General features: G+C 34.3%; 1 protein-coding gene across 4 annotated transcripts in view; it reads right to left on the bottom strand.

Annotated features, from left to right (window-relative positions):
• The window catches only part of DDHD1 (DDHD domain containing 1), a 68,080-nt gene that overhangs the window by 31,314 nt on the left and 22,640 nt on the right, over window positions 1–14,126 (bottom strand). For 2 of the 4 annotated variants that reach the window (XM_061157030.1, XM_061157031.1), the window contains exons 3-6: window positions 10,247–10,348; window positions 8,236–8,364; window positions 7,038–7,185; window positions 1,032–1,138 (exon numbers count right to left, since the gene is read on the bottom strand). In XM_061157030.1, the coding sequence (XP_061013013.1) occupies window positions 1,032–1,138; window positions 7,038–7,185; window positions 8,236–8,364; window positions 10,247–10,348 (486 nt within the window). The remainder of the gene's footprint in view (window positions 1–1,031; window positions 1,139–7,037; window positions 7,186–8,235; window positions 8,365–10,246; window positions 10,349–14,126) is intronic. The other 2 variants (XM_061157032.1, XM_061157033.1) reach the window with 1 other exon arrangement.

Genomic DNA, 14,126 nt, shown 5'->3' with positions numbered 1-14,126 from the left:
AACAATGTTAACATCTTTGCAAATGCCTTTTGGCCATTTGTATATATTCTTCAGGTCTTCTGCTCCTTTTTTAACTGGGTTGTTTGTTTTCCTTGATGTCAAGTTATATAAGCTGTGCGATATTAATTCTTTACTGGTCATATCACTTGCAAATATCATCTCTTATTCCGTTTTGTCGTTGTTCAGTTGCTCAGTCATGTCCGACTATTTTCAACCCCTTGGACTGCAGCATGCCAGGCTTCCTTGTCCTTCACTATCTCCCAGAGTTTTTGCAAACTCATGTCATGCCATCCAATCATCTCATCCTCAGTCATCCCCTTCTCCTTGGGCCCTCAATCTTTCCCAGCATCAGGGCCTTTTCCAAAGAGTCAGCTCCTCGCATCAAGTGGCCAAAGTATTGGAGCTTCAGTTCAGCATCAGTCCTTTCAGTGAATATTCACGACTGATTTCCTTTAGGATTGATTGGTTTGATCTCCTTGCTGTCCAAGGGACTCTCAAGAGTCTCCTCCAGCATCACAGTTCAAAAGCATCAACCTAAATATTCTATTTTAATGATTTTAATACTCAAAGGACAAAACTTATTGTAAAGAAAGATGCACATTTTATGTAATTTCTCTGTGTTAGAGTAAAATTCATCAGTCCAAGGAATGCAGGAATGACAATAAAACAAAAAACCTAAGATTTTATCTTCCAAATACAAAGGAGGAAAATTATCAGGAAGAAACTGTAAGCTCATATGAAATTGTAGAGAACAACAACAACAAAAAAGAAATTGTAGACAACAAATGCTTTAAAAGCATTGACAAGTCATTTTTCTGTCAAAAACGTTAGAGCATTCATGAACACTGTACTATTAGAGAAATCTATATAGTGGTCCAAAATGATGTTAAGTCAATATATTTATTTTTTAAAAAAATGGATTTTATTTTCCTAAATAATCTAGAACAAAGAGTGAGTATACCTCAAGACAAATAAATTAAAAACACTTCATTCCCATTGACTAAATAATTTAATTTTTAAACAAAATGTACCTCCATCCAGAGTAAGTTTTGACCGCCACTCAACAGGCAGAAATTCAACATGTGTTGCATGGTTGGAAAAATGCCTTTCTTCTATTTTTCTTGCAGCCTCTCTCATCCTTAAAAAAATCAAAACAAAACAAAACTCTATCAGAGTAACTTCATATATGCATTTACATGGTATAAAATGCCTTCAATCGTAACACTTCCAACTTGCTTATAACTCTGTCCAATTACGTTTAAATTACTGCTACATTATGCAATAGTCTGTAATACTAGGACACCTTCATTTCAGAACTGTTTTCTTAAATCTGTCATCTGATACTATATTCTAAATAATTATAAGTCTTTAGTGGAGACAATATATAATAAAATACCCTGGGTGTGTGTGTTAAGTCACTTCAGTCATGTCTGATTCCGTGACCCTATGGACTGTAGCTGGTCAGGCTCCTCTGTCCATGGTATTCTCCTGGCAAGAATACTGGAGTGGACCGCTATGTCTTCCTAATAAAATACCCTACCTCTAAATAATTAGCACATTGTGGCCTGTCTTATATTTCATCTATTTCTATACTTGTTCTCCACACAATATAGGTTTTTAAATCCTACTTTGAAAATTAAGGTACAGCAAAATATTTTTTTTAAACTTTTGAACTGAGCTCCAAATACAGCCCAATCATTGCAACTGTTTGATGTCTCTTAAGTGTCTTTTAATCTATAGATCCCTCTCTTTTTCGGCTTTGTAATTCTTTTTATGCCCTGTAGTTTCTCAGTCTAATTTTTAATGACGGTATCCCCACAGAGTTCCTTAATGTGCTTCTTGTTCCCTATTTGGTGGTGTGATACAGGGGCCCGATCAAATTCAAGTTATACTGTTTTGGCTAGACTACTACTCCACAGATATATATATATACTTGGTTTTCTCTTTTTCTGGTGATACTAGAAAATGCTGTGATCACTGCTTAGCTCCACTAATTTACTATGGTTTCAAAAAAGTGCTTTTTAAATCTCACCACTCCTTACACTTCAGGAAAGAGAAATTTCCCCACATCAAATACTTGCTGGCTTGTGATACAATCAAATAGTTAGTGTATGAACTGAGAAAAGGCAGGATAAGTGGTTAATTCTTCTCTTTTATTAACAATTAAATACTCAGTTAAGAAGCTTTATATTTTTTGACATTATTACTAACTCATAGATTTAAAACATATTTGAACTGTTCTAACCCATTGTAGTTATTATCCTTACTGATGCTCACATATGCATTTACATGGTATAAATGTTTCCTTTCTGGTCGGTGAGTCTCTACAAATTTACTTCTGTGTCTTTTAGACATGACATCAGTAGCTTTTTCTTCTTTATTTTTTTTTAACAATTCAGTGGCTTCTAGTATTATTGAGTTGTACAACCAATACCACTATCTAAGTTCAGAACACTTTCATTATTCCCATAAGAAACACTCTACCCAGAGTAGTCAGATCCCATAATTCTTCCCTCTAGGCCCTGACACCATAAATCTACTTTGTCTCCATCAACTTGCCTATTCTGGATTTTTCAGATAAATAACATCTATAATATATGGTCTTTTGTGTCTGGCTTCTTTCACTTAGCATAGTGTTTCAAGGTTCATCCATGTTGTATCATGAATCAGTTTTCTTTGCTTTTTAAGACTGAATGACATTCTACTGTATAAATATATCACTTCTGTTTATCCATTCACCAGATGATGGGCATTTAGTTTTTTTTGAGGGGGAGGCTATTATAAATAATGCTGCAGTGAATGTTAAGATGTGAGAACTGGACTGTGAAGAAAGCTGAGTGCTGAAAAATTGATGCTTTTGAACTGTGGTGTTGGAGAAGACTCTTGAGAGTCCCTTGGACTGCAAGCAGATCCAACCAGTCCATCCTAAAGGAGATCAGTCCTGGGTGTTCATTGGAACGACTGATGCTGAAGCTGAAACTCCAATACTTTGGCCACCTCATGCGAAGAGTTGACTCACTGGAAAAGACCCTGATGCTAGGAGGGATTGGGGGCAGGAGGAGAAGGGGATGACAGAGGATGAGATGGCTGGATGGCATCACCGACTCGATGGACATGAGTTTGAGTAAACTCCAGGAGTTGGTGATGGACAGGGAGGCCTGGCGTGCTGCGATTCACGGGGTCGCAAAGAGTCGGACACGACTGAGTGACTGAACTGAACTGAATATTAAGAAGTTTTTCTGCAAATACATGTTTTCAATTCTCTTGGGTTACACCTAGAAGTAGAATTGCTAGCTCACATGTTAACTCCACATTTAACTTTTTTGAGGAAAGTGCCAAACTGTTTTTTCCAAAGCAGCTGTACTATTTTACAATTCCATCAACAACACATGAGGGTTCTTATTTTTTTTTACATCCTTGCTAACATTTGCTATTTTCTGTATTTTTGATAAGAGTCATTGCAGTCAACAGAAAGTGGTATCTCCCTGTGGTTTTGAATTGCAATTCCTTAATGACTAATAATACTGAGCATCTTTTCATGTGTTTATGGACCATCTGTATATTTTATTTGGACAAACGTTCATTCAAATTATTCACCCACTTAAAAAATTGGGGTATTCATTTTTTTAATGATTGAATTGTAGATATTCTTTATATATGCTAAATACTAGACCCTTATCAGATATGATTTGCAAATGTTTCTACCATTTTGTGTGTTGTTGTTAACTTCCCTGATAGTGCTATTTGAAAAACTAGAGTTTTAAATTTTGAAAAAGCCCAATTTATCTTTTTGTTCTTTAGTGGCTTTTTATTTGTTTACTTACTTATTAATATTTATTTGGCTGCATTGGGTCTTAGTTGCAGCATGTGGGATCTTTGTTGTGACATGTTGAGTATTTTGTTGAAGGGCAAGATTCTCTACTCAAGGCACGTGGGCTTAGTTGCCTTGCAGCATGTGGCATCTTAGATCACCAACCAGGGACTGAACCCATATTCCCTGCATTGCAAGGTAGATTTTAACCACTGGACCACCAGGTAAGTCCCTTTAGTGGCTTTTACCTTTAACGTTATATCTCAGACACCACTGCCCAATCCAAGATCACAAAGATTTACTCCTATATTTTCTTCTAACAGTTTTAACCTCTATATTTAGGTATTTGATTCACTTTGAATTAATTTTTATATGTGGTATAAGGCAGGGTTTTAACTTCATTCTTTTGCAGGCAGATATCCAGGTGTCCTAGCACCACTTGTTAAAAGGCTATTCTTTTACTCATTGCATTATTTTGGCACCTTGTTGAAAATCAATCAAACTCCTAATTTTATTCCATTGATCTAGGTCTATCTTCACACCAATGAGTACCACAGTGTCTTGACTACTGTAGCTTTGTAGCAAATCATTGCAAAGTTCTTCATCTTTATTCTTTTTCCAGACTATTTTGGCTATCCTGGGTCACTTGCGTTTCCATGTAAATTTTAGAATCAGCCTGCCAACTTCTGCAAAAAATGACAGGTGAAATTTTAATAGGGATTGTGGTGAATCTTTAGATCTATTTAGGAAGTATTGCCATCTTAATAACATTAATCTTCTAATCCACAAATGTGGGTTGTCTTTTCCATTTATTTAAGTCTTCTTTAATTTCTTCCATTGGTGTATTATAGTTTTCAGTGTACAAATCTTACACTTCTTTGTTAAACTTATTCCTAAATATTTTATTCTTTTGACTATACCTCTTCCTATGGTTATCTAATTCTAATGTGTCAGTTCAGTCAGTCAGTTCAGTCGCTCAGTCATGTCCGACTCTTTGCGACCCCATGAACCACAGCATGCCAGGCCTCCCTGTCCATCGCTAACTCCCAGAGTCCACCCAAACCCATGTCCATTGAGTCAATGATGCCATCCAACCATCTCATCCTCTGTCGTCCCCTTCTCCTCCTGCCCCCAACCCCTCCCACCATCAGGGTCTTTTCAAATGAGTCACTTCTTCGCATCAGGTGGCCAAAGTATTGGAGTTTCAGTTTCAACATTAGTCATTCCAATAAATATTCAGGACTCATTTCCTTTAGGATGGACTGGTTGGATCTCCTTGCAGTCCAAGGGACTCTCAAGAGTCTTCTTCAACACCACAGTTCAAAAGTACCAATTTTTCGTCACTCAGCTTTCTTTATAGTCCAACTCTCACATCCATACATAACCACTGGAAAAACCATAGCCTTGACTAGACGGACCTTTGTTGACAAAGTAATGTCTCTGCTTTTCAATATGCTGTTTAGATTGGTCATAACTTTCCTTCCAAGGAGTAAGCGTCTTTTAATTTCATAGCTGCAATCACCATCTGCAGTGATTTTGGAGCCCAGAAAAATAAAGTCAGCCACTGTTTCCCCATCTATTTGCCATGAAGTGATGGGACTGGATGCCATGATCCTAGTTTTCTGAATGTTGAGCTTTAAGCCAACTTTTTCATTTTCCTCTTTCACTTTCATCAACAAGCTCTGTAGTTCTTCTTCACTTTCTGCCATGAAGGTGGTGTCATGGAAAGCTGACAAGTCCAGCAGATCAGATCATGGCCGTGTACAGATTCAGACAGTTGCAGGTGATACTACCAGTCATTAAAATGCATAGACTAGCAGGGACTTCTGGAAAAAAAGCCTAATTTTTTTCTTCTTGAACTCGAATACAAGATGATATAAACCACATCTAGAACCACAGGAGATGTCTGAAAATAGCTAAAAAATGAAGGTGTGTAGAGTGGATAGAAACTGGATTCTGATGACTTGTTTGGCAAATCTTAGACTTCTCAGTTTTACGGACTACTGAATCCTCCTTCTGAGTTAAGTTTTCCCTCACTTGCACCCAAAGAAATCAAGCTGGTACCTTTCCAAATATGAACAGCTCCAGAGAGAACATGTTATTAAACCTACTTCTCAGAGTCCTTAGGTAACCAAGGAGAAGATTAGCATCTTGCCACAAGAATGTAAACATTGTGGGAAGCACAAATCATCAGAAAAGAAAATCAGAATCAGAGGGAAGAGATCTCTGTAATACAAGCTACAGAGAATGACAAGGATCAGAATGACCTGGCAGTGTCTGACAAAGATTTTTTGTTTTTTTTTTCAGATTGAACGTACTTTTATTTTAATCCATCAGCTGGCATTAAAAGGTGTTACAATAAAAAGTAAAATAGAACTCAACATTGTATTATTATAGAGATATTGCTGAGGACATAGTTCCTGTTATCATACAGTATTTGCTTTATCAGGACTCAAGAAACACATTTACTTGAAATTTCAGAACCTGATAAACTGTGTTCTCAACAATTGATTTGTTCTCATCACATTATAAATCTGATCAGATTTTTCTTTATATTGGCTGCAAGTTGAAAGCCAAGTTTGTGGAAGAGAGCCAAGTTGAGAGCAAAGTTATGGGTGGAAGCCATAACTCTAAAATTTCCTTTTCACACCGTCCTAAACATTTTTGAAATTCATATATGAACATTCCTTCTCCCAACATCTTAACAAGCTTTTAGAATAAAGCTGAATATAAATAACTGAGGTAAATAACCTGCCTAGCATGTTGGCAAAACATCCACTGTTTGTTCTCTGTAAAATTTAGGGTTCAGTTTCCTTTGGCTATAATTAATTGGACAAGTTAAGCTGCTAACTGGCAATTTACACAATTCTTAGCTTTTTCAGAATTATACAGTATTCTCAGTTTCTGCAATTCAGAGATTAACATAGAAACTTAAAACCAACTTGTTTCTTGCTTTCAACTTCACTTTAGTTTAAACTAATAATACATTAAAGGCTTTCTTATCCCTTCACTTCTCCATGTTAAAAGGGAAAAAAAAATCAAATAAATATCATCATCATCACCTAGATATGATCATTCTCAAAATTTGGTCCAAAAGCTTCATCTACAACTAAAACAGAATAGCTGGCACCGGAGAAACATGTGGCATAACGATTAAACTATATTATACCCTGGACAAAAATTTGGACTCTGACTAGATGGAGACTGTAGTCATCAAAACACTCACATGGCTGTATTTTTGATAATTCTTCCTTGGTCCATTTTCTGTCCAATGCCATGCACAACAAATACGATATGGGTAGTCTGAGATGGCTTGTCTTCTAATGTCGCTTCTTCTACATAACCTCTATGAAGTCTGGTCCCACTACTTGATGCTGTGGGAAAATCATGGTTCTAAGCTTATTACTTATTAGAGAGATAGCATTTTCACTATATTGCAAAAAATAGGGGGGATAAAATTTGTAAGATATAGAATGATCAGCTCTAATAAAAAGTACTGAACTAGACATGACAGTGAAGCCAGAAACAATAAGGCAAAAAGGAAAAAAGATGAACTGAGCACATAAAAATTAAAAACATCTCTAAGAAAAATATTATGAAGAAAAGATAAAAGATGAATGACAAACGGGAAAATATCTTGCAAAACATGACACACAGTAAGTTAATTAAAGAACTTTTTAATCAAAAAGTGAAATGAATCATCCAAATAGCAAAATGGGCTAAAGGTGTGATAATCCACAAAACAAATACAACTAATGAACAAATAAATGTGTAAGCACATCTATCATCAAAGAATTTTAAAAGACAGCAAAAAAATTATCAGACAGAAAAAATTTTTGAAAAAATATTTTTTGATAATGCACGCACATCTTTTCCAGGTATCAGTCCCTCTTTTCTTCCTTTTAGTCAATTTTGCTTTGTTTAAAGATTTGTCTATTCTCAATGCCTCCATTTCTTCAAGTTCTACTTAAACTTCAACTCATGCCCATCTGTCTCTGTCCCAGAAATTCATCTAAGTCACCAATGATCTATATTTCACTAAATCCAAAGAAAAATTTCCAGTCTTCACTTTTCCTGACACTGTTTCAATTGCTTGTCAATTGTTGTTTCAACTGACACAATTTCAATTGCTATGTTTTATTTCACATCACTGCCTCAGGTCTGACTGCTTTTGTGCTTTGAGAAGTAAAAAAACATCCTTAATAATCTTGCCAGATCATTCCTAACATATAATTATTTATTAATGAATACATGTCAACTCAGTCACTTTAATAAAGGTTAGTTTAACAGGGTAGAAACTGTCATTAAACTTAATACATATTTAAAATATACTGAAAATAAAATCTGAATTGTCTATTTTAAATAAAAGAGAAAAAGTCAGATTCCCAACATTTTGACAAACTCTAATAATATTTAACAAATACCTTTAGAAAATCCCAGTTTTTGAGTAACTGTTCTTGCAATTTTAGATGTTGTTGCGTCACTATACAAATATACTTCATCCACACTGTGCCAGTCCACGTGGTTTCGACTCAATTTGAAACTATGAATAGCTGTTGCAAAAAGGAAAAATTTGAAGGTCTCCAAGACAAACTTCATTTAAGTGAAAATTATAATAAACAGATTTTTTTGAATGAATATCTTAACTCAGTTCAACAAAAAACTGTTTTATTGAAACACATATCGATGTGAAACAAGTCACGGACAGGGACTTAATTTTATAAATTATTAAACATGCTATAGGAAGAGGCAACTTGTTAGAACAACATGGAATAAAGCTGGCTTAATGATCATAATTTTAACCTCTTTAGGAAATATGATTTGATTATTAAAGAACTGCTTTCTCAGGTTATGTGATCATTCCTTAGGTCTAAGGAATATACACCTTCATGAAAGTCCTCAGTACCTTTGACATAGAAACTTAGGTTCCATTTCTTCTGTTGACTTTACTTTTTGTTCTGTGGAAACTACTCAGCATAAGATAAAACAAGACTCAGGTTAAAAAAAAATCTTTAAACTGGGAAGAGAATAACCTAATTTATTAGAATATAAGGTATTTTGGGAATGGATATTAAAGCCAATTATCACTGGATACTGCTCACCATAACAGAACTTCAAAGTTGAAAGAGCTTTTAAAAAGAAATCAGTTTTTTCCTACTATTATGTTCAAATTAGTATGGTTATTTCATTTCTGTAATGAGGTATCCTTGGTGAAAATGAGCTCTAAAGAAAAAAAAAAAAGCCAAACCTATATTCTCTGGGAATAACAAACTCTGTGAGGCAGGGACTATACCTTAATCACTTTGTATCACTAACACCAAACACAGTCCTAGCATCCCATTTGGCATGTATCACAAATTTAATAATGTTTGTGGAAGCAACAGATTAAGGTAGTTCTCAAAACATGTCCACCAATTCATCTTTTGATAATTCTTATAGTCTTAAGGACTTAAATTTTTCTCTTTATCTCTTATATAGAGGTAAGAAAAATTCACATACCTTTATAAAACCAGTCACCTTCAAATCATTGTGCCTAATTTATTTCCTTGAAATACTCTTTAAGCAAAATATTATCTCCCATTATATATAAACATATAGAGGTATAAAGAAAGGGATTAAGTGACTTGCCACTTAATGCCACTCTGCCAGCTAGTGACAGAGTCTGACTCTTCTGTTCAAGGATAGAGTCCTGGTCAAGATCTAAGACCATAAGACACTTTTTGTGAAAAGGTATTTCCTACTAGAATACAATGAAAAGCAAATCCTTGCCAAGAAAATGTACTTTGGAGTTATGGTTAAAAATGCCATTTCAAAAATTTATGAAAAACCAATTTATATCTTCCTGACCTACCAGGACACATTACTGCTAACATTTAACACAAGACCAAGATGCAATTAACATAACAAACCTGAATAATACCTTCTATTGCAAACAAAACAAAACACAAATCCAGTGTAAAAACTTTTAACTAAAAGAACTTTCCATAAACTAAAAAATGTTTTGCAAAGAGTTTAAGTTATTTACTTTCCTAAATCTATGTCTGATCCTTAAGTCAGTACTTTAAGCCTTTTAATCCAATGTTTCAAAACTGCATTTTTGTTAAAACAGTTCTGAGCAACATATTCTTAAAACATTAAAACTATAAGACCAAGATATTAACAGTGTTAAGCCAACAAAATTTTGTTTCTCTCTAAACCATTCACATTGTCTTAAAGCATGTTAATATTGGCAAATATCCCATTGCTAAACTATACACATGGCTCACAAATATTTATACCACTTTTAATTAATACTAACCAAAATAACACACTGGATACATTTCTATAAAACTAGTAATTTCTATGCTCTAAGTACAACTGAATGCTATAGACACAACTGAAAGCTACAAGCCAGGAATATATCTACAAGGAGAAATAAAACTACAATTACTGTACCTTGGGAACGCTTTCGTTTAAGACCTGCTGCATCTGTACTCTCCTTATATCCTCTCCATTTGAACAGAGAAGGGAGGGAGAAGGGAGGGAGGTGGTAGACAACTAAGAAAGCAAAAACACTGAGCTTCAAAGTAAATTTTAAATGACGTTTACCATTTTGCCTTTTTGTTGTATTAACTTTAAAAAATTAGTTATATTTGACAAACATTATTCTAAATGTTTTATATAAATTCCAATTAAAAATCAGTGCAGCAAAATATTAGTTTAATAATGTTTATCAAATATATGCTTCTACTTTTACTGAAAGTAAAAAGGCAAATGATATCTAAATATATCAGTTAAAGACACCTACACGATCACCATTTTTAACATCTTTGTATAGATAGAATAAAAAACAAAACACGGCATTTTTGTATGCATAAGAGATTAATAACACCCCATCTTTACAATACTAAAGTTATTTACTCTCACCAAATTTGTGATTATGACATAGCCAACATCTGATGTGCAAATTGAAAATGCAATAAACAATATTAAACATCTAATGCAGCTTTCCTGGGAAGATAGCATAGTACACATTCTGCTAGATGCTTTCCCTCACTGAAGCACACTAGAGCTCTCCTGTAGAAATATTCTTTTCACAACTCTATTCAACAAAGTTGTTAAAATATTTTCAAAAATTAAAAATGAAAACATGAAACTTTTCAAAAAAATTAAATTGAAAGCTCTACTCTGAACTAATTTTTAGTGATAAAATGATGAAAGATTTATTAGACAGAATAACAAGAGAAGTTATTAAAAATGTATGCTGTGACATCTTGTAAGTATAAAACAGACAACAGAGTAAAGCCAGACACAGACTTGATATTTGGCAAATCAGTAGATAACCTTAAAGTCAACATTTTCTCTGTCAAATATTGCTAGTTATACATCAACAAATTTCTTCACATTTTTAAATAAGCAATTATTTAAAAAAATCCACTAAGAATTAAATCTTATAATCAGTTTCTCTACAGTCCAGTTAATGAATCACAGAATTGTTATGATTTAGTTCAAATTTACATTCTAATACATTTGATTTCCTGGTAGCTCAGCTGGTAAAGAATCCACCTGCAACGCAGGGGTCAGGAAGATATGCTGGAGAAGGGACAGGCTACCCACTCCAATATTCTTGGGTTTCCCTGGTGGTTCAGCTGGTTAAGAATCTGCCTGCAATGCGGGAGACCTGGGTTCGATCCCTGGGTTGGGAAGATCCCCTGGAAAAGGGAACGGCTACTCACTCCAATATTCTGGCCTGGAGAATTCCATGGACTGTATAGTCCATGGGGTTGCAAAGAGTCAGACACAACTGAGCGACTTACATACTTCACACATTTGATTTTCATCCTCATTCTCTTCTATATTAATGTGATATTCAAAGATTAAATACTGCTCAAATACAAAAATACTTAACTCCAACTGTATAGTACTAGAAATTTTTAAAAATCTTATATATAAAGTAAATTTAAAGATATATGTGATAAATGTTATTGAGAAATGCTTACAAGGCATTTCATAACTTTATATGTAATTGGGTGATTATAAAAAAAGTACAGACAAGAATTATATGCTGAGTTGTAACATCAGGATTATAAAAATATCTTGCTGTCACAGAGGGGTGGAAAATGACAACCAAAACAATTTTCTTCACTGAACATATTTCTTCTTTCATGTGCTTTCTGGTCAGTTACTAAGGGGTAGATATATCACTTGCAGGAAAAGAAATCATTAGGAAAAAGCTAACATATCCAAGTAGATCAAATCTGACATACACTTGAGACTTTACTGCTCAAACAAAACCTAGACTTATAAGTCTACTAGCAAAACTAACGATGCCCCATTTACTAAGAAATAACTAGAGGGAAACATATGGACCACCTGATCACACTTTAAAATTATGTAAACACTTTCTAAAAACTAGTCAATATATAAAAAATGAAAGCTTTTACCTAAAGGAATACTAATGTAAGGATTAACAACAAGAGAAATATCCCAATATACTAAAATCAGAGAAACATATTCAAAACATTTTCACAAAATTAAGGACATGCTTATTAACTTTCTTCTCAAACTTAATTTTTATTTTCACTTGAAAAGCATTTGCTTTGTTACAACATCCTGAAGCATGGAGAGTTTAATTTTTTTCAACCCAAAGCAAAGAATTAAGTACCACAGCAAGTAGAGACAAAAAGGGTTTACTTTCATTCCAACAAGGATCACTAAAATAAAGTTTTAGTTAAGAATTCTTACATTGTGTTAGCAAAAGTATGCACAAACTCAAAATACAACTGAAAATTCTAATTAAATGCTAACATTTAATAAAACTTTTCATTTATGTATTAAAGTTTTACACAGCAATGAAAAAGATATTAATCACTAAGATACAGTGTTTTCAATAAATTTCCTTACTATAATTCATGTATTACAGAAATGTCCTTCATTATATAATTCTGAAAGCAGAGTATCAAAAAGGAGGTTGTTGAAGATATACTACTCCCTAGAATAGAATAACTTTATAACTTTTCCCTTTGCAAAAGCTGGCAACCTGGATAATCTCAACTTGAGGGAAAGGAGGTTTGCACATCTCAAACCTGCCAACTAGAATGAGAAAACTTCTGTCAGTCTTCTTGGATCTCACAAAAACTAAATACATACATTTATAAAAATTGATTGATAATTAAAAGCTAGAAGATAGGAATCCTGTTAGCCACCAAAGAGGAAAAGAAAAGCTGGTGAGAAAGGGTTATTACTTCTTCCTTCCCTTTCCCCACTCTCCCCTCCCGCCCCCTCCCTCCTGGCTTTATTTAGACTTTTGAAATGATATATTCAGTTTGGGATATCCTTATCCCACAATAGGATAGGTATATAGACTACACGCCAAATTGTTAAATGCTATAAATCCTTGGGGATCCACCAACACTTGTGCTTTCATAGCATCCCAACTTCGCTTGAACAGTAAAAAGTCCATTTTTTTTTTTTAACTTTTAGCCTATCTGTGATTTTATATTGAGTCCCTGATAGCTCAGCTGGTAAACAATCTGCCTGCAATGCAGAAGACCTTGGTTCCATTTTCCATTCCTGAGTTGGGAAGATCTGCTGGAAAAAGAATAGGCTACCCACTCCAGTATTCTTGGGCTTCCCTTATGGCTCAGCTGGTCAAGAATCTGCCTGCAAAGAGGACACCTGGGTTCAATTCCTGGGTTGGGAAGATCCCCTGGAGGAGGGAATGGCTACCCACTCCAGTATTCTGGCCTAGAGAATTCCATGGACTCTATAGTCCATGGGGTCCCAAAGAGTAGGACACGACTGAGCAACTTTCACTTTCACTTTCTTTCACTTCATGACTCTTGTAGACACATATAGTTGGATTGTGCATTCCTAACAAATCTGTCAATCTCTGCCTTTTTTTTTAGTTTTCCACCTGAGATTTATTTATTTATTTATTCCATTTATTTTTATTAGTTGGAGGCTAATTACAATATTGTAGTGGTTTTTACTATAGTTTTTGATATGGGTGAATTTAGGTCTACCATTTCCCATTCATTTTCTTTGTTTTATCTGTATTTCCTTTTTCTCCTTTTGTTGTTTCTTTGTTTTTTTTTTTATATACCCATGTTACTATTTTAATTTCTCTACTGGCCTTAAGGAAAAAAAATAACATCTTTTTACTGTGGGATAATTTTCAACCTACAGAAAAGCTGCAAAAATAGTACAGAGAGTATCACTATCATATATATCCTTCATCCAGCTTCTCCTAATGTTAGCGTAACTATATCGTACAATTATCAAAACTAAGAAATTAAGGTGGGCATAATACTATCAACTAAAATACTAACTTTAT

The sequence above is a fragment of the Dama dama genome, chromosome 12 (assembly GCF_033118175.1).
Source record: "Dama dama isolate Ldn47 chromosome 12, ASM3311817v1, whole genome shotgun sequence".
NCBI lineage: Eukaryota > Metazoa > Chordata > Mammalia > Artiodactyla > Cervidae > Dama > Dama dama.
Note: the sequence above shows the minus strand (reverse complement) of the source record. Positions and strands in the feature narration are given on the sequence as shown.